This window comes from Mchenga conophoros, linkage group LG13, assembly GCF_057382185.1.
Source record: "Mchenga conophoros isolate Kocher_MC1m ecotype Shallow Benthic linkage group LG13, M_conophoros_male_GT1.1, whole genome shotgun sequence".
NCBI lineage: Eukaryota > Metazoa > Chordata > Actinopteri > Cichliformes > Cichlidae > Mchenga > Mchenga conophoros.
This window is the reverse complement of record NC_140538.1, coordinates 23,398,440-23,423,151: the sequence shown is the minus strand read 5'-3', so window position 1 is coordinate 23,423,151 and position 24,712 is coordinate 23,398,440. Positions and strand designations below refer to the sequence as shown.

At 36.1% G+C, this 24,712-nt stretch overlaps 3 protein-coding genes across 4 annotated transcripts; all 3 read right to left on the bottom strand.

The window, feature by feature from the left end:
• Positions 1-230: 230 nt before the first annotated feature.
• LOC146561319 (interferon-induced, double-stranded RNA-activated protein kinase-like) lies at positions 231-7,249 on the bottom strand. The gene is made up of 17 exons (XM_085297314.1): positions 6,931-7,249; positions 6,270-6,370; positions 6,004-6,149; positions 5,679-5,909; positions 5,449-5,581; positions 5,191-5,258; positions 5,023-5,104; positions 4,670-4,731; positions 4,483-4,573; positions 3,411-3,469; positions 3,170-3,289; positions 2,902-3,030; positions 2,596-2,800; positions 1,986-2,129; positions 1,387-1,488; positions 1,135-1,197; positions 231-610 (listed from the first exon to the last, which is right to left on the bottom strand). Exons 2-17 carry the CDS (start codon positions 6,300-6,302, stop codon positions 476-478), a joined length of 1,803 nt encoding a protein of 600 aa, XP_085153440.1. The 5' UTR covers positions 6,303-6,370; positions 6,931-7,249; the 3' UTR covers positions 231-475.
• A 539-nt stretch (positions 7,250-7,788) lies between these two features.
• On the bottom strand, positions 7,789-21,245 carry LOC146561318 (interferon-induced, double-stranded RNA-activated protein kinase-like). 2 transcript variants are annotated; one of them, XM_085297312.1, is made up of 24 exons: positions 21,034-21,245; positions 20,396-20,522; positions 20,157-20,311; positions 19,954-20,071; positions 19,767-19,840; positions 19,498-19,647; positions 19,254-19,386; positions 17,891-17,958; positions 17,721-17,811; positions 17,515-17,588; positions 17,272-17,421; positions 17,008-17,140; positions 15,279-15,346; positions 15,101-15,191; positions 13,479-13,510; positions 13,351-13,393; positions 13,180-13,262; positions 12,933-13,052; positions 10,281-10,409; positions 9,739-9,955; positions 9,506-9,649; positions 9,049-9,150; positions 8,793-8,855; positions 7,791-8,525 (listed from the first exon to the last, which is right to left on the bottom strand). In XM_085297312.1, exons 1-24 carry the CDS (start codon positions 21,132-21,134, stop codon positions 8,388-8,390), a joined length of 2,604 nt encoding a protein of 867 aa, XP_085153438.1. In that variant the 5' UTR covers positions 21,135-21,245; the 3' UTR covers positions 7,791-8,387. The 2 variants fall into 2 exon arrangements, with proteins under 2 accessions (XP_085153437.1, XP_085153438.1); XM_085297311.1 differs by having other exon boundaries at positions 7,789-8,525; positions 20,157-20,522.
• A 620-nt stretch (positions 21,246-21,865) lies between these two features.
• Positions 21,866-24,672, bottom strand: gpatch11 (G patch domain containing 11). The gene is made up of 8 exons (XM_085243249.1): positions 24,514-24,672; positions 24,085-24,311; positions 23,963-24,004; positions 23,755-23,875; positions 23,578-23,668; positions 23,304-23,414; positions 22,423-22,504; positions 21,866-22,316 (listed from the first exon to the last, which is right to left on the bottom strand). The coding sequence occupies exons 1-8, from the start codon at positions 24,561-24,563 to the stop codon at positions 22,261-22,263; spliced, it is 780 nt and encodes a 259-aa protein (XP_085099375.1). The 5' UTR covers positions 24,564-24,672; the 3' UTR covers positions 21,866-22,260.
• Positions 24,673-24,712: the final 40 nt, after the last annotated feature.

The window sequence follows — 24,712 nt, the reverse complement described above, 5'->3', positions numbered from 1 at the left end:
AAAGAAAATAGTCTTCCAGCTTGTAATGTTGACAAGAACTTGTTGCATAAAATGGGATTTTTCCCAAACTGAGTGCACATTTTGCATGTGGTAATAAAAAAATCCCATACGCACTTATGTTTAATGTAAAGTGTAAGCAAATTATCAGTACCTGTCAAGACCCACTCACTAAATTATGCAGTAAAACATGTACAAAAACTGTACAGCAGACAAATGACCATTACACCCTGGTTGGTCGTTATTTTATTTTCCACATCAGTCTATTTATTACAAAGCAAAGGCTGTAATAATTCATCAGTTTAAATATGTTAATCACATTTCCACAGAACATGATTCCTACTTTCTGTAAAAAGTGACTGAACATAACTGCTATAGCCATAAAAAACAGTACATCAAAGACATTGAAACATGAAAAAAGACATGACATGAAAAAAAAAACACAAAAGATGTATTTATGTCACTTAGTAAGTGCTGATCAATCAGTTACATTTTCTAGGTGCATTCTTTGTGCATTTAATGTTTGAGCCCACTGTTCCAGGTCTGCCTTCAGTGTACTTGCTTCAGGTCGGTTTTCTGGGCTCGGACACAGCATTGACATGATTATCTGGTTCTGCAAAACACATTAAAAAAAAATCAGCTACTTTCTGTATCAACATGAATATATATTATCAGTACAAATAATTAGCCAATTCGTGCTGCACGATTTTTAACTGGTACAAGCAAACAAGAACACATGGCTCCAGTTTTAGAGTCCCTCATTGGCTTCCTGTTAAGTTTTAAATCCATTTTAAAATTCCTTGATTTGTCTTTAAGTCTCTTAATGGTCTTTCCCCCTTTTTATTTGTCTGAGCTGCTTCACCTTTACATGCCATCACATGCTCTTAGATCAGCTAAACAGGTGCTTTTGACTGTCCCGAAGACATTTTCTAAATCTCGAGACAAAGCCTTTTCAGTTTTGGAACCTAAAATGTGGAATGAGCTGCCTCTGGAGGTCAGGCAGGCTCGCCGATTTATTCTTTTATTCTTGTTTTCCTATTTTATCTTTTTTTTTTTTTTTGTACAGCACTTTGGTCAGCTGTTATGTTGTTTTAAAGTGGTTTATAAATGTGAAAGTGAAAAAAATAAGAATTATACCTCTTCTGGAAACTTCAGTGTAAATTCTTCAGGGAGAATTTGCTTTCTGACACCTGTAAAAATCTAGTATACATAATGATAAAAGGATACAAAAACATGTTATTTGACTTGACAGAAAATCATCACAAGAAAAACAAAAGCAAAACTTAAGTATGCAATTCTATACATTATATTCTTCACACATTAACACTGATAGGAAGCTACCAGTAAACATTTTAAAATGTAAACTATTAAATTGTTATACCAACTCACCTTCTCTTTTTCATGCCCAGAAGAGATTTTCCAAAGGAGTTCAAAATATATCAGTCCCAGAGCAAATATGTCCACTTTGGAGCCATATCTTGTTTTGGTCCTCTGTCATAAAACAAAAACATAATGTGTTACACACCCCTTAACTCAGTGTGAGTGTTTAAATTATAAGATATGGTTGTGGTAAGCTAATCTATGTGGATTTCACTTTTTTCAAGTTGTAGTTAAATTTTAAGACCATGGTATATAAGTCTAAAATTAAAAGTAGAAACCAGAAAAAAACCCCATCTGGCTGCAATCACTTAAAAAAAAGATATCTTAGCATGTATCATAAGAGATGGTTTTATCTGGAATGAAATAAGAGTTTTACAGCGAATGAATGAGGTGGTGATAATGGAAAGAAAAAAACTTTTCAATTTGTAAACATCTTTAAAAAAAACACAAAGAACAGGAGATTCTGTCATTTTTAAGAACATTTGCAGAAGGTAATGAAACTTGAATAGATTCAGAAAATGTTGAGCACATAGCTATCATTGAATACTGTCAACAATAAAAAAAACACAGAAAAGAAATCAAAGGTTATTTGTTTACAGAGACCTCACCTGTTCGGGAGCCATATATGACTTGGTTCCTGTTTTCTCTGTTCTCTCACTCTGATTTTCATCATTATCATCAGTCTCAGTAGCAACTAGACCAAAATCTCCAATCTTCACTTTTCCATCTTTTCCAAACATGATGTTGGTAGGCTGACGATTGGAAAAGCAAAATTTAAACATTGAGCATTTAGTGCCTCGTGTAGTCAGAAATGAGTGAATAAGCTCAGGTGATTCTACGAGAAATCTTTCAAATTTACACCATATGTGCATCTACTAAGAGGCTGCGGCATAGCACTGGCTGCTTCTAGTATTTCTCCTTGATGCTGCGCCATCTCTTCAACCTTCTTATACTTATCACCACCTTGTAATGTTGACTTTAATCCCTAAATCAACACTAATAATGATTTTCTTAATGTGGCCCTAATACTCAGTCATTTCCTGTCTACTGGGTTTACTGTGAAGTAGAAGAAGCACACCAATACTTTAATAGCAGCAGTGTGCATCTCCATTAAACACACAAAAAGGATACTAAAGAATATGGAAATGGAAAAACTTAAACTTAAATGTGAGCTAGCTCAGCAACATAAGCTTGTGATCCTGTAATCTTGAGTCTCACCTTGAGGTCCCTGTGGATGAGTCTGTGGGAGTGAATGCACTCGACTCCACTGACTATTTGCTGCATAACGGGAAGACTTTCTGCTCTTCTTATAGACTCTTCAAGAGTTTTCTCATTCTTCTCAGTTATCCAGTCTTTAAGTGTTTTGTCGTCACATAACTCCATCATAATATAGAGGTACTTTTGTGATGAATTACTACTAGACCTAAAAAAAAAGGAAGATTAAAAATCTAATTAGCATCAAGTCTTCATTTTAAGCATAGAAATGCAAAACTGCACAATACTAAATAACTGAACAAAACTTACTGGGAAGTACTGTAACTGTCAGTTGTATTGTCCCACTGGTATTCTGAATCCTCCAGCCAACACTTGTAGTATCTAACAATGTTAGAGTGGTTGAGGTCTGATAATGCCCCAACCTCTCTTAGAGCTTTTCTGATCAGAAGGAAAACACAGAAATGCTTCAGTAAGCAAGACATACATACATACATACATACTCACGGTTTCTGTTATTAGAATGTTGCTTATGCAAAACATTTGTACTTTGAAAATATACACTGTGCATATGACTTACTCTTTGTGGCGAACAATCTTTACAGCATAATACTTCTTCACCAGTTTATCTCTTGCTTTGAAAACATGACCATAGCCTCCTTTAGCAAGACATTCAATGCAATCAAAGTCTAAAGTAAACCTAGTGAGATAAACAACATTCATTAGATGAAGATGTGAAAAAATAAGTAAATTATTGGAAAAAAAGAGGATGCAAAAATCTGACCACACAAGTATAAACGTCATGAAAATTTTTTTCATACTGTGATTGGCCTGATGTGTCACTTGGTCTGTTGTCTGTATTTTTGTTTTTGTTAGCGTCCTGAAAAAAAACACAGAAGGACATAACATGGTTATTATTATCATTAGTATAAAAAAATGTCTGATGTCTGAACATATTAATTAATAAATACAATTACTTTTATTGGCGGTTTGGGCTTAGCTAAACATATCAAAGAAAAGAAAAAAGGAAAATACATGCTGTGTTACCCGTCTTTTTCTGTTTAACTACACTGTGATGTGGCAGAGCTGTAAATGTTTGTGGCGCTTTGGAAATACATTTGGATTTTCTTCTAACTTCTTTGTTAACCCTGAACTTGGGCTTGCAGAGACTGACTTTCAGATGTTGCATTACTGTCGCATTAATATATCGCATTAACAGCTTCTCTACCAGCCATCTGCTACCCAGGGGTAGCAAATATTCTGTGTAAACAGCCAAAGCGCTTGAGTCACAACTGATGTCCATATTTTAAGCTATTGAAGCCAAATTCAATTCATATTTTACAATCCATTTACAAATACCAGTAGGTTTAGAGATCTGAACACAGATTTGCTTATTTATTAATGACATTTATAGATTGCCATACACATTTATGATTTTTAGTACAAATGTAATGACTTTACATTGAATAAAATATGATTGCACACTAATTGACTGAAATAAAGTGACTGAACTAGAACTAAACACTAAACAAATTTGCAAAAAATTCTGACACAAAAACAGCTTCCCATAATGCCACGAAGGCTGACATGCTATGACTCTTAACTGTGCCTAGAACATCTTTCTATGAAAGTTATGAATAGAACTGGTGAGAGACGTGAAAGTGCCCAGCAGCCACTAGAAATAAGTCCAACTTATTCATAAGAATGCAAACAAACCTCTAACTACAACTGTGCATGATCTAAAGACCAGCAGTTGACCATTTATCCCATAGTCAAGCCCTCCACCGTCCACCCCATATTCACCATATGCCATATAATATACAGTGCATAGTATACAGATTATAAAGTGGGGATTTCTTTCTTTCAACAAATTCTGTGTTTAAAGCAACAGACCTTTTCCATGGAAGGGTGTGATGAATCAGTGAAGATAACGGAGTCACTCGTACTTGTTGGCATGCTTTTTGAAGACGCTTCGAGAGACTCCCTTGGAGAACACAACAAGAGTACATGAGTGCTGCTTTCTTAATACTCAACCGTCTGACTTAGTAGTTGTATTACTACTAGTATTAGAGTTTCTTACAGTGAAGGTGTTGACAGCCTGGTTGGTGGAGTGTCTACAGACGAAGTTGACATGAGGGACATCTATAAAAACAAACAAAAAACAAAACAAAACAATTTTCCAATGAAATTGTTTTGATTTGTAAATATGTTAGCCTTTGGAAGCACTCACCTCACCAATGAGAAAAAAAGCAATCCTAGTATTTTATGCTTTTATAACATTTTTCTCCTGTTTAGCGTTACTGTCAGATTATGGGTTTAAATTCCAGAAGAGGGACACCACAGATACACCGATATGTTTTAGTCTAAAAAAAGTCAACTTCAAGTTCTATGAATTCTTTTATAATTTTAAAAGCAACATAAAAAAAACCTGACCTTAGTCTCCAACAAGTTCGATAGGTCAGTGATTGATACTGATTCACTTTCACTCCTTGTTGTGACTTCTGACAAGGCCTCCCTTAAAATTAAAAAGAGCCATTTGTGTAGTTTTATACATGTTAAACTTTACCACATACTCTACCATTAATGTTAATACTTGCTTACACTGTGGATGCTGGGGATGGTAGCATTGTTGAAACACTGTCTTCAGACATGGTTGACCTGTAGGATACCTTAAAATAAGCACAATATGTGACATTCAACATTAGTTATCAAACTTAGAAAAGTGCAAGCTTTATGAAACTGTGCAATGTTCTGCTAAAGTGACATTTTAGCAGAACATTGCACATGTTGTGTAATGAATATGAATATAATTTTTTTTCTTACCTAAGTGACAATAACATGCTGAAAGCATTTAAATACCTTGCTGTCCCAGTCAGACTGTTCCTGAAGAGCAGACCAGGCCAACTGAGCTGCCTTTTGTCTGGCTTCCTTGACAGTGCCACCTACAGCCTGAGGGTAATCCTTCTTGTTGATCACACATTTGTAGAAAAACCTATGTAACCAGGAAAGATGTGTTAGTTTAGACTTTATTACCCAACTAAGTGTTATTGCAGCTTCTATTCACCCTCCAAAGATTCACTTATACTCACTTAGGGTTATGTGGTGGGCCACAGCTTCTCACTTTAATAATATCAATGATTCGCCCTGTCTTCTCACAGTAGTTGTGAACAAGTCCAACGAAATTTGTCCGTTTGTGATCTTTATATGTTACACCCAAGCTCTGATATACTAGCTTGGCTGCTTCCTCCTTAGCTTCCTTTTTATTTTTCCCATAGGCAGTTGGGTACTCCTTCCCATCAACCACAAAGCTACAGCATCTTCTGTAACATCATACAACATTATGCATTAATTTTTATATTTTTAAAAACAAAAATATATTTAAAAAAATATTTTCTACGATGTATGGGGGCTTACGGAAAACCACTTTTGTTTATATTTATTGACTCCTTAGGCTTTATGATGATCTTATTCTTCTGACCATATTCATATATCCAGCTTATATAGTCAGAAATATTTGCTTGAATAAGTGGAGCAGTTGGATTTTCATCTTCTGTTTCCATCTAAAACAAAGACATCAACAAAAAGCAGTTAGACTTGCAGCTGTAAACTACACTTTCATTTTGAACATAATAAGCAACCTAGTATACTTTAGTTCAGCAAAGACTGCATCATGATCTTACAGAATCAACTGGAGCTTGTTGCTCTTTATCCATTACTGCAAAGTATTTCCTGTTGTGGTCTGTTTGGCTCACTTCCTTCAGGCTGTTTAGTGGTGGTAAATCTGATGACAAATGATCAAAGCTTTGATTTGATTATACTTGCACGTAATGAAGTTCTTAACTACATAAAAATACATATCTATATTCAGTACCAGTCAGTTGACGTATCAACTACTGTAATGTAATGCACAAGAATGTAATGCACACGGTCAAAATGGGAAGCAGGTCATTCCAGCCATGTTAGTTATTCCTGAAATATAACCTTAGATGCTCTAATTGGTCACTGTTGCGTTCACTTGAATAGTATTATTTTGTGCAACTGGTTTGTGAAGAAAATGACTTTAAACCTTTTTTCACTGTCGCGGAAAACAGTAATTAGCAGTCAGAGTAATAGTCAATAGACCAAATGACTTGTTATTCATTTACTAGTTAGATGTTCAAATTACATCACTATATATACGTCTTTGTCAGCAGAAGAAATGAAAGAATGGTGACAGAACAGGGAGTAACGGAGTGTAGCGCCAATTGCACGAGCCAAAACTATTACATAAAATAATAAAGCCGACGATTGATAAGAAGTGTGCTATTGCATAGACACACTTAAATATTTTATAAAACTTACCGTGATCGTGGCCTGTAGAGCCAATAAGTTACTCGAGTTCACCTCCAAGCCTGTGTAGCTCATTCCCTATAGAACTACATGGTGTCCCACTTCCCCCCAAAATGACGAAGGAGTTGCAATCAGAGTTCAGAATTGCGAATAATTGTGACAAGTCACAAAGTACAATAGTATCTCTTTATCTCTTTTTAAAAAAATTGCCTCCACGTTTCCGCAACCGCGTTAGCGGATTCAGCCGCCTTTAAGTTTCGATTCGTCAGTGGAAACGTCATGTCCCAGTGTCCACACCTTGGCAGGCATTAAAACTTAGTATTAAAGAAAAATCGAATAAAAAAAATAATTGCAATAACATAACTATAATCTACGCATTGTCCATTCCCACTCGTCTATTTATTTTGGCCCATGTTCATATCCATCTGGGAAAGGAGAATACTATGGCACAATAGGAATGACGCATGAACAATGGCAATTAAACATTAGAAATGTCTTGTCATTACATGTATAAGCTGGCATGTTAGAAGATCGCGAGTCACCGATTCACTCACAGCTGCTTTCTCTATATTGGAAAAAAAATTTTAAGAAAGTTTCTTGATCCAGAAAATTAAACAAAATTTTATGTATATGATAGGATAAAAGACAGGCTATGGAAGAGAGCCAGAGATAAAAAAAATAAATAAATAAATAACCAATGGCTGAATGCAGAGTGGAGTATAAACAGAGAGTGAAAAGAAAGTGAGTAAAGAAGAAATACCCATCATGGGAAGACTCAAAATTCAGTTTTGCAGTACTCCATGGCAAATCTATTGTACGCAGTGACTTCACAGTAAAAATCTGAGAGAAGGATTTATTCACTTACCAGTATATTTAATCTTTCAATGGATGAAATTACTCACATGACACCTTAAACCACTTACTGTAACAGAAAGTGGCCCAACTGTATGGAAACTACCATAACCAGCATGCTACTCCCTCCACACAGCTGAAAGGATGAACCCAAGTCACCTTGTAACGTTTTTTATTGCACTATTTCACATTGCAGTCATTCATCTGGAGTTCTTTTTTTTCATTTTTAATTATTACTATTATTATTATTATTATTATTATTATTATTATTATTATTATTATTTACAATACTATACAAGTATGACATCACTTTTATTACAAAATATTACAGGCTAAAACAAATAATTTATATAAGTGTTGACAACAAGTGAATAATGACACAAATTTAATTTGTATTTCATTCACATATTATAACATGAATCACTTCATCAGCCTTTCTTTAAACCAAGCACTCCATAAATACAACTATATCTGATGATGCATCAGACCATGAAAAGAAAGCATTCAAAACATCCACACATGCACTGCATGACATGATGTGTATTGAATACAGTCATGCATGAAATGACTAAACTGAGTGTTCTTTTTTAGAATTTTCATTAAAGTCCTTATAACTGTCAAACTGTGTTACTATTTCGAAGCATTTGTTTTTGCATTAAAAGTGCATCAGAGTACTCTTTCAGCTCCTCCTTTAGTTTACTTGCTTCCGGACGGTTTTCTGGCTTCGCACACAGCATTGCCTTTATGATTTGATGCTGCAATTAGACATAAGAAGAAAACAGTGTGAAATCAATATCAATATCAATCAATGCTGTCATTTATTGTGAAAGTCCAGTATATATTATTTGCCACATTTATACTTTACTTGGGAAATTAAACAAAGAAAACTTTCAGGTTCTAAGACAGTCCTGCTTGGTCATTTTTGCTATTAACGATCAACAGTTGTGGCTCTTCATCCTTTGATGGAAATAGATGATTGCTGGAAATGTTTATATAGTAAACTTAAAATAATGGTGATGTACCTCTTGTGGAAAATTATTCAAAAACCCTTGAGGAAGTTTCTGGCTTCGGGCATTGTCCCAAACCTGGCATTTATATAATGAGAGAAGGGATAAAAATGATGATCTGTTCATTTATTAAACAATATTAAATAAAAAAATAGTACACATTAAATTTGATTTATATCAACATTCTGCTTCCTATGACACAAACTGAGAAAACCATTATTAACAGAGCAAGTTTGCAGCAACATTTTGCATAAGCTTTGGAAAAACTCACCGCTTTTCTTTCAGGGCCAACAGGGAGATTCCAAAGAAGTTCAAAATATATCAACCCCAAAGCAAATATGTCTACTTTTCGGTCGTAATGGCTCTTGCTTTTCTGTCATTAAAAAGAGAAAAACAAAAAACGGCCAATTTTGTGAGTAAATAATAGAAGACAAAAAAAGGTTTTTACTATCTCTTTTCAATATGGGTGGACTAACCCTTAAGGACATTGGGCATTAGAAACTAGTTTAATAGTCAACCCAATGCTTCTTTGGTTTTAAGGCAGTTGATTTAAATGGTTTTCCTATTTACTTGCAACAGTAGTAAAATAGTTTTTTAGTAGTACAAGAAAGAAGGTGCATTGCCCTATGGTGTTGACAACCTTTAAAAAAAGTGTCTTTAATGTCTTCTCTTACTACCTAATATTTATTAATGGGTAAGACACTAAATTTCAATTTAGATTATTCAACCTGCTCGGGAGCCATATAAGATGGTGTTCCTTTGTAAGCACTTCTTTCCAGTAGATTCTCAGCATCATTGTCAATCTCAGCAGTGACCAGGCCAAAGTCTCCAATCTTCACTTCTCCATCCCGTCCAAACATGATGTTGGCAGGCTATACATTTTAAGAAAAGGCACAAATAAACGTCTACCTCTTTATGAGATGTGCAGCAACAAACAACCGTCTTCTCCTCTTTGTCTCACCTTCAGGTCTCTGTGGATGAGCATCTTTGAGTGAATGTACTCGACTCCACTGGCTATTTGCTGAGCAATGATTAGGCTCTCTTCCTTTCTCCTTGAGTCTCGCAGAGATTTCTTCACATTCTGAGTATTCTTCTCGTCTATCCACACTCTAAGTGTTTTAGTATCACACAGCTCCATCTGAATATAGAGGCACTTTTCAGATGAATCACTAGCAGACCTTGAAAATAAAAAAAACACAAATGAAGGAATTATGAACCTTTACTTTATCCTCAATGGTGAGGCAACACTCTGTAAACTACTGTAAAAATCAAGAAGACAGAAAACTGTGGCGCAATGTGTGTTGCTATAATAAACTGTAATATTGATTAATTTTAGTATCATTTTAGCCACAAAGAGAAAACATGTGTCCAGTCTTCAAAAATGTACATCAAGGTAACAGACAAGAAACTAAAGTGTGAAGTGAATGCTTCCTCTGTCATTTACACCACATGTGATGCAATGTTAAGACATAATAATATTAATAATGAAGTAATGTGACTTACTGCGAAGTACTGTAGGTGTCGCCTGTACTGTCCATTTGGTATTCTAAATCCTGAATCCAACAGGTGTAGTATCGAACAATGTTGGTGTGATGGAGGTCTGATAATGCCACCACCTCCCTTAGAGACTTTCTGATTATAAGAAGTACAAGAAATATCAATAAACTTTAAATCTCTTTTAAAGCATCTGTAACTTTCCAGCTGAGGGACTCAATACATCAGGAAACAATACTGTAAGGTATCTCTGTGAAGACTTATAACAACTCCCTCACTTTCAGAAGAATTCTAAGTTTCATATAGCTTTAGGCTGTCATTGTGCTATGATGTAGCCATCAAATGCATATGTAACGCACAGAACTAACCTTAAGTAGCAAGCTAGCTGCAACTGAGGAATGTACACTTTCAACTAACCCAAAAAAATTCTGTGTCAGTTTTGTATAAGAAACATTGGTTTATTTATTACTTTATGAAGTAAGAAGACATTACATACTAATGGGTGACCTGATACTAGAATGGATAGATTGCATACCACATGGAGATAAATGCCTTAAACAACAAAATTCCTGCTCGGATCATTTGCTGCGTTACTCTCTCGTTGTATTATTCCCTCTCTCCACTATTTCTATCAAAAATGTTTCCAAATGCTAAAAAAAAAAAAGGTACATTAGCATTAGCGGACAGTAGCACAAAGTCGTGTAAAACAGTAATGTGATGAGAAGTTTGGCACCTTAATTCATTTACTGATGCTAAAATGAAGGCTGCAGATGGATGTTAAGTAAAAACAAAACATCAAAAAGCATACAGTGGGGCAAAAAAGTATTTAGTCAGCCACCGATTGTGCAAGTTCCCCCACTTAAAATGATGACAGAGGTCAGTAATTTGCACCAGAGGTACACTTCAACTGTGAGAGACAGAATGTGAAAAAAAAAATCCATGAATCCACATGGTAGGATTTGTAAAGAATTTATTCGTAAATCAGGGTGGAAAATAAGTATTTGGTCAATAACAAAAATACAACTCAATACTTTGTAACATAACCTTTGTTGGCAATAACAGAGGTCAAACGTTTACTATAGGTCTTTACCAGGTTTGCACACACAGTAGCTGGTATTTTGGCCCATTCCTCCATGCAGATCTTCTCGAGAGCAGTGATGTTTTGGGGCTGTCGCCGAGCAACACGGACTTTCAACTCCCGCCACAGATTTTCTATGGGGTTGAGGTCTGGAGACTGGCTAGGCCACTCCAGGACTTTCAAATGCTTCTTACGGAGCCACTCCTTTGTTGCCCGGGCGGTGTGTTTTGGATCATTGTCATGTTGGAAGTCCCAGCCTCGTTTCATCTTCAAAGTTCTCACTGATGGAAGGAGGTTTTGGCTCAAAATCTCACGATACATGGCCCCATTCATTCTGTCCTTAACACGGATCAGTCGTCCTGTCCCCTTGGCAGAAAAACAGCCCCATAGCATGATGTTTCCACCCCCATGCTTCACAGTAGGTATGGTGTTCTTGGGATGCAACTCAGTATTCTTCTTCCTCCAAACACGACGAGTTGAGTTTATACCAAAACGTTCTACTTTGGTTTCATCTGACCACATGACATTCTCCCAATCCTCTGCTGTATCATCCATGTGCTCTGTGGCAAACTTCAGACGGGCCTGGACATGCACTGGCTTCAGCAGCGGAACACGTCTGGCACTGCGGGATTTGATTCCCTGCCGTTGTAGTGTGTTACTGATGGTGACCTTTGTTACTTTGGTCCCAGCTCTCTGCAGGTCATTCACCAGGTCCCCCCGTGTGGTTCTGGGATCTTTGCTCACCGTTCTCATGATCATTTTGACCCCACGGGATGAGATCTTGCATGGAGCCCCAGATCGAGGGAGATTATCAGTGGTCTTGTATGTCTTCCATTTTCTGATGATTGCTCCCACAGTTGATTTTTTCACACCAAGCTGCTTGCCTATTGTAGATTCACTCTTCCCAGTCTGGTGCAGGTCTACAATACTTTTCCTGGTGTCCTTCGAAAGCTCTTTGGTCTTGGCCATGGCGGAGTTTGGAGTCTGACTGTTTGAGGCTGTGGACAGGTGTCTTTTATACAGATGATGAGTTCAAACAGGTGCCATTCATACAGGTAACGAGTGGGGGACAGAAAAGCGTCTTACAGAAGACGTTACAGGTCTGTGAGAGCCAGAGATTTTCCTTGTTTGAGGTGACCAAATACTTATTTTCCACCCTGATTTACGAATAAATTCTTTACAAATCCTACCATGTGCATTCATGGATTTTTTTTTCACATTCTGTCTCTCACAGTTGAAGTGTACCCTTTGGTGCAAATTACTGACCTCTGTCATCATTTTAAGTGGGGGAACTTGCACAATCGGTGGCTGACTAAATACTTTTTTGCCCCACTGTAAATGTATTTGTACACCGAAAAACAAAAGATGCAAAATATCCCCAAACAGTTGACAGTAAATTTGCCACCCGCCTTACTGTATACTCTTGTATACTACTAGTGTGCTAAGATTGTTAGGCATAAGATATTGGAGGCTTTGGAAAGACTGAAGAGATCTCTCTCAAATCTCCTGTACAGAGCTAGTGGGAATTCACCTTTTTCATAAACTTAAACAAAATTTAATATTTATATTAAATATTTACTTACTCTTTGCAGCGAACAATTTTAATAGCATAATATTTATTCAGCAGTTTATGTTTTGCCTTATAAACACGACCAAAGGCTCCTTTACCAAGGCGCTCTATAGAGTCGAATTCCAGTGTAAACCTGTAGAGATTAACATAGGTGTTACTATTAATGACAAATGCTAACAAAGAGAAAATTCTCCTTTAACTATAAACTGTAGTAAAAACATGATAGCAGTACATTGTAATGTTGTTTGTTTTTTTAATACCTCGATTGTACTACTTGACTTGATGTTTTCTCGGTGGAACCTCTTTCTTTACTCTTTTCTTTGAGATCAGAGTTGTGCAAATCCTTAAAAACAATGCAAAGTCAGCATATTGAAATTCCAGTATTAAACAAAAAACTGAAAACACTCAGAATTTCTGTGAGTCCTTCATACCTTTTTTTTGTGTCTGGAAACATTACCGAAATTTGCTGCAATTCTAACCAGGAAAATCATCATCAGCAATAATGTCAGATGAAATATTACACAACGATGTTTACAACAGGTTTCAAAGTATGACTTACCTTATTTTTGGTTTTAAATCAGGATTTTGATCCTTAAAAAGGGAGAAATAAAGGGGGAAATAAGGCTAAATTAGATGCAAAACATTTGTTACAAACAAGACAAACTTAGTTATTAAATGGTATTATTAATAGTAGTTTGAAACACTGATGTCAATCATCAGGTATTGAAAGTTTGTAAGAGTTTGTAAGGTGCTATTTTACAAATACACACTCAATTTCTGCCCAGAGCCTTAGCTAACTTCTTGTCTGTATAGAATGTATATATTTATGTATGTTTTCCACATACATCATCCCAAGGAAACTTTTCCTTCATTTGTACAAGTACATAGTTGAGCCTTGTTGGATTAGTTCCTACAGATAAAAATTATATACTTGAACAACATCACAAGAAAAAATAATATTGTCAGTTATTTTTCAAATTCTTGGAAAAAGTTAAGCCCGTTTCTAGCTAATATTATCCCCTTTAGTAAAAATTACTCATAGGAGATTTGCATAATTATCCACCTGCTTGATGTGAGGAAAATCTGCAGTGTGCAAAATCATTGGCCAGTATTGCAGTGATACAGATTTTACCACATTTATATTTTAATTAGAAAAGAATATCAGACTGTAGGATTCAGAGGTTTAAACAACATGGGTTTACCTTCCCAAGGCAAATCCTATCATTGGCATTTTTTCTTGAACTTCTGTTTCTAATTTTACTTATTTATACAACTGTGAGTTTTATGTTAAAAAACAAACAAACAAAAACAAAAAAACAAAACAAAAACAGGAACAGCAAAAAAGAAAGCGATGAATGAAATTGACACATACAAAATCTAAGATGCATTCGTTGAGACCGGAGTTATTAGTGAGGGGGTTTTTTTCTTGTTAGTTTTTAATTTTTATTTTATTCTGACTTTGTTTTTAATTCACTTTAGTTTCAGTTAGTATCCAAAGTGAATGTTCTTGTTTTACTCTTTTTAATTATTATTGCATCAAGGGGATATGTCAGAGGCAAGATTTAGGAAAATCAGTGCAGGTATTGCAAGAAAAAAAGAAAGCAGTTGACTCACAGTGTTGTAGACATATAGGGTCTCAATAAACATGTACACCAGTGACTCATCAGGCAGATTGAATTAAACAAACTAAATACTAAAACTAAAGATATTTCCTCTATATTTGTATTTTAGTTTAGCTTTTTATTTCCCTAACTGTGCAAAATCATTTCACTTCACTTAAAAAAAAAAAAGTCTAGTTTTAATTTTTTATTTCAGTTTTTTCACATCTAATTTTAGTTTAAGCTGACTATAATAACCTTCACTGAGAAAAAAAAACAGATCAGTTTTTCATTTATTTAATTTATGAAGACTGTCAAATGCATTTGTCACATTTTAATAGATCATGATCACCAATATGTAGTGTTTGCTTGATCACATTTTTTAATAAATAACTATTTTCATACCTTGATATTACTATAGATACATCACCCATTATTATTGAAAAGTTGTTATTGCAATTATGAAAACTACTAATTAGGAGTGTAGAACTGGAGCTAAATAATTAAAAGCATCCTAATATAACCGTGTTAGTATCAAAGGACATGACAACAAAAGATATAGAAGACACAGAGGATAACAAACCTGTTCCTTGGAAGGTCTCTGAACCTTTGGGGAAACAACTGGGTCACTTGAAGTCATTGGTATTCTTTCTGATTTTGCATCATGTGGGATCCTTTGAAAATACAGCAAGATACATTCATGCAGTTTTCTCCACATTAAACTTAAGTATTAGGTGTGCTTGCTCATTCCATTGCCTTACAGTGTGCTCGCTGGGCTGGACAGCTGGACTGGTGTAACATCATCTGACACAGCTGACCAAGAAACCAGCTGAAAGAAACAAAAAAATGTTCAGCTGTACACTAAGACACCGTTTGGTAGTAGGACACTTTAATGTAAAATAATATGATTGTTGGTAAGTGCAGGGGATATTTATTAACATGCACGACACGCCCTTACTATTTGTCCATCTGGCTGCTGCAAAATTAACCATTGGTTAACCACATACATGTACGTTTAAAATGAGACTGTCAGAAAAATTCTAAATGTTTTTGAAAACATTAGTTTTAGCTATAATTTAAACCTCCTAACACCTGAACTCTTTCATGGCATGCATTTTTAATTTCTCCTTGCTATTTGGGCTGATTGGGAAATGCAAAAACAAAGAATTACATGATTTTTTTCCTGATTTTTAGAGCCACATATGAGGACATTCGCTTTAAATTTCGATAGAACAGTGGCAGTATAATGTCCTCGTAAGTGGAAATCAGGCCCTTGTAGAGCAAAATTTTGTATTTTGGTCTAGACAACTCAAAATGTGATGTCCACATATGTGGATGCCAGGTCCCAGGAGGTTAATATACAACATAAAATATTCAGCAATAATCACTTTCTGTATGGTTTCTGTAAAGTACAGCAGTGGCTTCAAAAGCATGTTAGCATCCTGGAACCCACATCAGGTGTTTTTTGGATATTTTTCACATTTAACCTCTTAGCATGTCTGCTTTTTGCGACTGTTTTTGGTTGCATATGTAAATCTGTGAGGTCTGTTCTCAAAGCGCAAAACATAGAGAAGAAAATATTTAAATCAAGCACATACACTTATTTACTAATGTTTTCAAATGCCATTTACTGATAACTGTACCAATAACGCTAAAAAAAGAAAAGACAAAAAAAGCATGCCTTTTTTTTTTGGGCTCGATTTTGAAATTAACTTACTGCACCTACGTTTAGAAAACAACCGTGATTTTAAAACTAACCACATCTATGAGCTCTATTTGGGGTTTGCTCTCACACACTAGTTTGCTCTATTTAGCAAATCTGGTCGTATGCTTTAGAAACACATGCTTTTTAAAAAAAAAGAAAAAGTTCAATAAGTACAATAATACCTGATGATTTTGTTAGGAACATATTTCTGCATCATCCAATCTTTGAGATACAGCAATATTTGGACACTTATAAAAATTATGATTATGAAGTATTGTTCCTTTACCTAAATTGTGCTTCCCTGTCTGTAACACTGAGCTTACACTTTTCAAGCTGTTTTAACACACGAAGTTCAGGCAGCTTAGCGAGAAAGGACAATACTAAATACTTGGCTGTCCTCTCTTTTATGACCTTACAACTAGCAGGAAATAATTCGCCTCAGACTAGTTTGCACTATTGGAAATACAGTTTGGTTTAGTCGAGCTTCCCGCATAAGTGGGTTTGAAGCAGTAAGAATGATGCCCACTCATTAGAAGTGAATGCAATCTGACATCACACATCATGTGTACGCAGCAAGTAGGGAGCAGGTAGATAAATGAAATGTGTGACATTTGCTTTCTCACAAGCATCTCTGTTGAATGATGCTGAGAAAAGTTTAGTAGTGCAACCCTTTTACCGCCTTTATAGTAAGGAATTAAAAAGCTAGAGTGTGTTGGATGAGGAATATGGAAGATTTCAAGGTTGTGGATAAAAACAAAAATCATTAAGTAAAGATCATTAAGTACCTTACTATCCCAATTTGATTGTTCCTGAAGAGCAGACCACGCCTGCCGAGCAGCATTTTGTTTGGCCTCTTTGATAGTCTTACCCTCACCCACAGGATATTCCTTGTTGTCAATGACTACTTTGTAGAAGAATCTGTGTAGGGAGACAATATCAGCAGCAACAGGTTTAAGAGTTTTGTGCCATACAAATAGCTTTATATATACACACATATAGATTTAGTCTATATAAGGTGTATTTAGTTAAAAAGGTTAAGTCATACTCACTGAGGATTATGTGGTGGACCGCATTTGCTCACTAGGACGTAATCATGGCAATGCTTTGTTTTCTGACAGTAGAGATTGATGAGTCCTATGAAATTCTCTTCTGTAAAGATTTCAGCTTCTTTCTTTACCATCAAGCTCTTTGTCTTATAACTATAAAGACAAGCCACATATTCAGAACTTTACCAACAAAAGAGAATCCAAACATTGAAACTGAAACTATTTGTTGCAACTGTTTGTCCTCACCAGTTGTCGTCATGATTCTGATTTATTTCTACTCCTTTGTGACTTGAAGAACCACCGTGTTTTAGATCGATGATCTTAGAACAAGAACGGACATTTAAACTGATTTTATTTAATCCAGTAATTTAAAAAAAACTTCTGCAACAGCCTCAACATTACAAACTGGTGAACCATGGCAGGAGTGGATGAAAGAATGGGATATAACCAACCTGCTCCTTGGAAGCGTTAGATGACTGGGAGAAAACAACTGAGTCATTTGTAGTTGTTGTACTGCTACTTGATTTTGGACAACCAGAGTCCCTTTGAGACAAATAAAATGCCTAATTAATAGGTATTTTCAACATTACATGTTACCATCTACAGTAGTGCTCAGCCTTACAGTGTGCTTGGTGGTGTGGACAGTTTGGACGGTGCTCTATCATCTGACACAGCTGACTTGATAGTTATCTGAAAACACAAAGGAGGTTGTGGCGCTGTTAAACACAACCCTTCTCATTATAGTCTGCATGATCATACAGAAGAAATTCTGATTTAGTTATTCGAGTAAGGCCATCAAAATCTGACTGATGAAAAATCTCCAAAATAGGCAGAATACTACAAGAATTATCTGAGGAAAACACTTTAATATGCAAATAGGACAGAGTGCTCCATAATAAAAAGTTACGATGAGGCCAAGAGCTTACTCAACCATTACATGCAAAAAGGATTAGGTGAACATACACAGAGATGGACGCCTGAATTTTGTTTCTAGGGGAACTCAAACTCAAGTGTGCAATAAAATGATGTAAATAGTGTATGCAGCATCTAAAATAACAGGCTAGGGTCCCACTATTCTTTGGGGACAGTGTGAGCCTGGGGTGGTACCATAGTGTGCATAGTGGAAATACCAACATCAACAATCTATTAAATGGCCAAAATACACTGAAGAAAAATATAAATGCAACACTTTTGTTTTTGCTCCCATTTTTCATGAGCTGATCTTAAAAATCTGAAACATTTTCTACATACAAACTTTGCCACACCTGTGGCAAAGGAGAAGTTCTCACTAACACAGATTTCGACAGATTTGTGAACAATATTTGATAGTAATGGGTCCTTTGGGTATGTAGAAAATGTTTCAGATCTTTAAGTTCAGCTCATGAAAAATGGGAGCAAAAACAAAAGTGTTGCATTTATATTTTTCTTCAGTGTATTTAATATCAAAAGAACCCATAGGACATTCATGTGTGTATGAGAATCTATCAGTGTCTTCATTTTCTCCGGAGACTTAGAGTTTTTAGTTTTGGTATTATATCAGTTGTCTACTGCAGAGTCTCTTAGGCTATGACAGCAGGTTTGGAAATCTAACAATCAGGAAAGCAGGAAAAATTATAGGAACATAAACATTCCCCAAGATATTTTTTTACGGTTCGATAGGCCACAATATTTTATTAGGAGGTACAACTTCCCTTTGTGTCAGTATAACTGCTACAAATATTCAATTGTCCCTTTGTCAGTTAAACTGATAAATGAACAGCTCATGACTGAAGGACAACTCTACTACTACTTCAACTATTTATTTAATTATTTATGCATTCTAAGGTCTGTATTTATAAAAGTGTGCCCAACTAGGGTTTATGCTTTGATTTTTATTACTATGTGTGTGTGGGAGGGGTTTCAATGCAGGAGCTGGCCGATCCAGGATGATTTCCCCCTACGGCAGACAATAAAGTACTCTTAACTTAACAGAAAATGTTAAATACCTTGCTGTCCCAGTCTGACTGTTCCTGAAGAGCAGACCAGGCTAATCGAGCTGCATTTTGTTTGGCTTCCTTGATGCTGTTACCCTCACCAACAGGGTATTCCTTGCCATCTATGACTAATTTGTAGGAAAATCTGTTGTGAAACAGTGAAAAACTGGTTTACATCATTTACCAACTGTTAAACATCAGCCAGCATTTAGCAGAAATTGTCTATAATGGCTGGTAAGGGGACGGTCACACTCACTGTCGATTATGAGGCGGTCCACATATATCCTCTTCAATAAACATGTGGGAGCGGGATGTTTTCTGACAGTAGTGGTTGACAAGACCTATGAAATTTACCTCTGTAAACCTTTTATCTTCAGGTTTCACAGCCAAACTCTTTATCTGAAGGCTACAATATCAAAGAAAAAATACATAAAAACTGAAACTTCAACCACTTTAAACAATACATAGTTTACAAAAAGGCTTCACAGGGATAAAGCATCAAAAAGAAACACTGTTTCAACTCACCAGACATCTGCAACATTTTGTTTTGTTTCCTCCTTTTGCTGACTTGATGTGAAAATGTCTTTCTCATCTCCAGTCTGGAATATAAAGTACAAGTGAACAACATGCTACTAGAACATGCATGAAAATATTTAAACCATTTATCCAGTTTTCTTTGATGTCAAGTCAATCAGTATATTCCATTAGTTACCTCTAAAGTGCCACATATATCGTGATATACAAGCTTGGCTGCTTCCTCCTTGGCTTCCCTTCTTGTTTTCCCGGAAGCTGCCGGGTACTCCTTGTCACCAACAAAAAAGTTACACCATCTAACATTAAAAGAAAAATATTAAATAGATTTCAAATAGATTATTCACATCTACAATCAAAACTAGATGCATCATGTAGACTTACTGATTTTCATCATCTGGTCCAGGTCTGGCAGCCTCCACGGGCCTTACAATCACCCTGTTCCTTTGACCATACTCATTAAGCCAGCAGGTGTACTTGATGTTACTGCCACTTCTCTGATGAACTGATGTATTAGAAACTTCTGCAGCATTTTCTGTCTGTTTGTAACCAACAAACACACAGCAGATTAAAACAAATGTCCACGCATACAGTGAGTGAATACAATGGTGCAATGATCTTACAGTATCAGCTGATTCCTCCAACAAGCCTGCCAATGCATTTTTAGCAGCGTTCTGCTTGGCTTCCTTCTTGTTCTTTCCAACAGCGTCAGGATAGGCTTTACCATTCAGAACAACTCTGATAGTAAATCTGTTGAACAGACAAATACAGTAAACTCCTAGTGTACTTTCCCCACACAAAATATTAAATATGCCATTCTACAACTGGAGGCCAATTTAAGCTTTAAAAATTGGAACACTGTTACTGTATCTTTATATACACGTGGCAAAAAAGTACTCAGGACCACAGAACTTGCTGCTCAAAAATATTCTGTTTTTAACATATGGTTGGAATGTTTTATTTGTACGGTAGGAGGTAAACAAAGAATTGTAACAAAATATTACAATTGCGTGCAGAGTGACAAAGTTTAAGTGTGGAAACAACACACTAGCAAGATACTGCAGGATCAACATACCTGTGGACATTTAGTAAATGGACTAAAGCGACGTACAAAATACATTTACTGTACACAAACGTGCATTTGGTAGCGAGTGAGCGAAAATACAGCCTACTACGGTTTCACTGAAGAGTCTATCCTACAAAAATACACACGTACTCGTACGACATCCCAGGTCGCAGATCCCATCTATGTTCAACTTACGTTTTAATGTGGTCAGGGCCAGCAGCTCCAACCTCCACAAACTGGAGCGCCAGCCGCTGTTTCTGTGCATACTCGTTTAACTTAGCTATGTAGTTTTCCATCCTAAGTTTGTCGGGAGTCGGAATATTTACACAAAATTCATAAAAATAGAGAGCAAAGTACAAATCTCAAAATAAAACATGGTTTCCGTTTTTCCTTTCCATGTCAGTTTAGGTTTCGTTTTCTCCGTAAACGTCACATGGTGCTTTCAAGTAATGTCCGACATATCAACCACGTTTTGTTCAGTAAAGTTTTATAAAAAAAAGAAATGGTTTGAAGCTGTACGCTGAAACTAGCAGAGTTGGGTGGAAGATATCAAAATAAAGTATAACAACAGAGAAAGTGTGAGTTATAGTACAGGAAAACTGAGTAGCAACGATGCTGTTTTGGGAGAATAGCTGTTTGCTTTATCAATAGTTGTTTTAGATTGTTTTTTGTAGTTTAACTAATGTTAAAGCTCGGAATTTTAACGTCAGTAATATATGATTACCTGTTCGTGTTTTTTTAAACTTACGCATGTTAGGATTGAATGACTACATGTCCCAAGATGTTTAAGAGCAGCTCCCATCGCTAAGTTTCATGGGAACTGTAGTTCTTTTGTCAAGCGCCAAACGTAGAGATGTGGCGATGTCATAGTGACAATAACATATAAACCAAAAATCCTTAAGTATTTCAGACATGTAAATTATTATTATTATTGCCCAATTTACGCATCAGAATTTTTTAAAGTAATAGTAATGAAAAGAAGTATGGCTGATATAAACTCACAACAAATCATAGAATATACAAAAAGTCAAAATGGTAGCATTCTTAAAACGTTTAATGAAGACAGATAAATACAATTGATCTTGAAATATGTAACACAATTTGTATTCATCTTTATAAAATAGAAATATTGAAAGACATCCTAATTTATAAATGAAAAAAAAAACAACAACAACCCAAAAAACAGAAATGTATACAACAAATACAAACTTGATGGTCTTTCAATGAAAGACAGCAGATTAAAACTGGATGATTAAAGAACTTAATTTCTGATCACTTTATTGCCTTGGCTGTTTTTGTAGTCCGATGAACCTGACTCACATATCAAAGTGCATTCACATATACACAATATTTTTATGATCAAACATTTATACTTTTTTTTTCTCTTTACAGGAAACTTGTGCAGACTGGTTTTCATTCATTTTATTCATGGTCTGCTGCTGTATCCCCAGGACAGTTAGCGCACAAGTCCTCTTCATCTGTAAAATAGAAATCAATACATTATATACACATACACAGTATGAGCAATGGCAATACAAAAGAACCTTAAAAGCTACAGCACTAAAGACAAGACATCACACCTACCATTATAGGTGGTCCCACACCATATGCAATAAAAATGGACTCCTCTCAAATAGGATGTCAAAATTTGTAGTTTATCAAAAGACTGCAACAGAGAACCACATATCACATTTAATATTCATTGGGATAATTTTGCCATTAAATCCTATAAGATGCATTTATGTTTTTTCAGCTCAACCTGAGTTGTCCCTCTGATGTACTCATTTCTAATCCAGAGTATATGAGTATTAGATATGAAAATTTAATTGAAAATATTTCTTTTCATTAATTCAACACATCATAGCAGGTCTTCCTACCATCTTTTCATTTACTCTTGCTGCTATCCTTCTGTTAGAAAACACACTTCAGCACTGATCTCCATCCAATGCACTCTATGCTCTCTTCTTCACCTCTGTTGTGCACTGTCTGGTGATTTTGATGGTTTAAACTCATCCATCTTCACTAAAGCTACTCCTTGCATTTTCACCCATCTCCCTCTCATTCACACACATGTATTCTGTCTTGCATCCACTGTCTTTCATTTCTCTTGAGAGACATTCACCTCTCCAGGCTTTTCTACCTGCTCTCTACTACAAATTTCAATGTCATCTGCAAATATCATAGGCCACAGAGACTCCTGTCTGACATCATCTGCCCATCACATTGCAAACAAGAGGGGGCTCAGAGCCAATCCCTAATGTAATCCCACCCCCATCTTGAACAAATCTGTCACTCCCACTGTACACCTCAACATCATCTTGCTATCCTAATACATGTCCTACACATACTGCTCTGCACTTCCTCAGACAGTACCACAATTGCTGTTTTGGTAAAAAAACAACAACAAAAAACCCCAACTATGAATAACATACATTAATTTTGATTGTCTAAAATAAAATACTTACAGTGAGTTCTGTAACCTCCTCTTCATCCTCATCCTCCTCTTTAAGATCGTCCTCTTCTTCATCAGAGTTTGCTTTAGGCCAGTACCAGTCTTCTCTCGGAGCAGTTATCCCCTGAAAAGAGAAGAAACCTCAGCTAGGAGATACTTTGTGTCAGTGGTCTATAATTTTCCTCCTTTCACTGGTAAGAGACTGATTAGAGAGAGACCTGCTACTAACACTAGCACTGTGATGTGCAGAGGAGTCCATAAGGAGCTATACTCATAATTCTTTCCACCTTTTGACTGTCAAGCTGTTCGCAAGCTCGCTGACTCCTCCTGAGGTCTCCTTCAATCTTTCGCTCCTCTCTTTCCGTCCTTACTCTTGACCTGAAAACGCAAAAAAAGGAAAAAGTTAAAAACACAGACTATAAGAGGGGGAGGGGACAACGTTTAGAGGTAGCTGCATGCTTCACCTGAAATCTTCCAGAGATTTGGTCTCATTCTGTTGTTTGGCTCGTACTTTCTGCCTATAATGCTCCAGTTCCTCTTCAGCTTTTCTTTTCTTCATCTCTTCCATTCCAATACCCCCTCTGTCTGATTATAAACAGAAAAGTGCTGCAATCATTCAGCTAGGCTGCACACAACATCACTAAATACTCATTTTAAAATAACATTTCCTACCTGTTTTGATATTTAGTGGGATCGGATCAACTCTTCCTGCTCCTATAGGGGTAACAAAGATTAACATCAGTGCACACTACAAATGCAAAGCAAATTCACAATTTAGCGAAGAACAAACTTGCCCTGCTTCCCAAGTCCTTGCCCAGCTTTGTAGCCCATTTTCTGCAGAAGTGCAAACCCTTTGTTTTCATTGCTGATGGAGCTCTGTAAAGCCACTTCTCGGCTTTCGCTCTCCTGCTCCTTGTAGCTCTTCTGACGGTTCTTAACATTCTTTTCCTTTTGCTTCTCCTCCCTCTTCATTGCTTCTTTTACCCGCCTCACCATGCTGACTCCCGGTTTCACATCTTGACTGACAGTCGGAGGGACAAAGAAAAACGTTACACGGGTGTAAAAAATACCGATAACTATTCTGAGAGCAACGACACCCTGCTTCTTTGTTTTTATAGCTCAATATCGGAATATACTCGATTCAACAACAGTTTCATAGCACTGACCGAACATTGTTGTCAATATGAACATTTTACAGTAAACACCAGAGCCAAAACACTTACAGTTTGCTAAGAAATGCATCAGACATATAGTCTTCTTCATCATCTGACATTCTGCACAAACTAAAGAGAGAAAAAACAGAGAAAAACAGCAAAAAAAAACAACAACTTCGGTTTGTGCGTTTGTATTTTCTTCTGTGGTGTTCTGTTCCTTTGCAAAAACGTTCCGAGTAGCTGCAAGGTACACACAAAGTCTACAGTT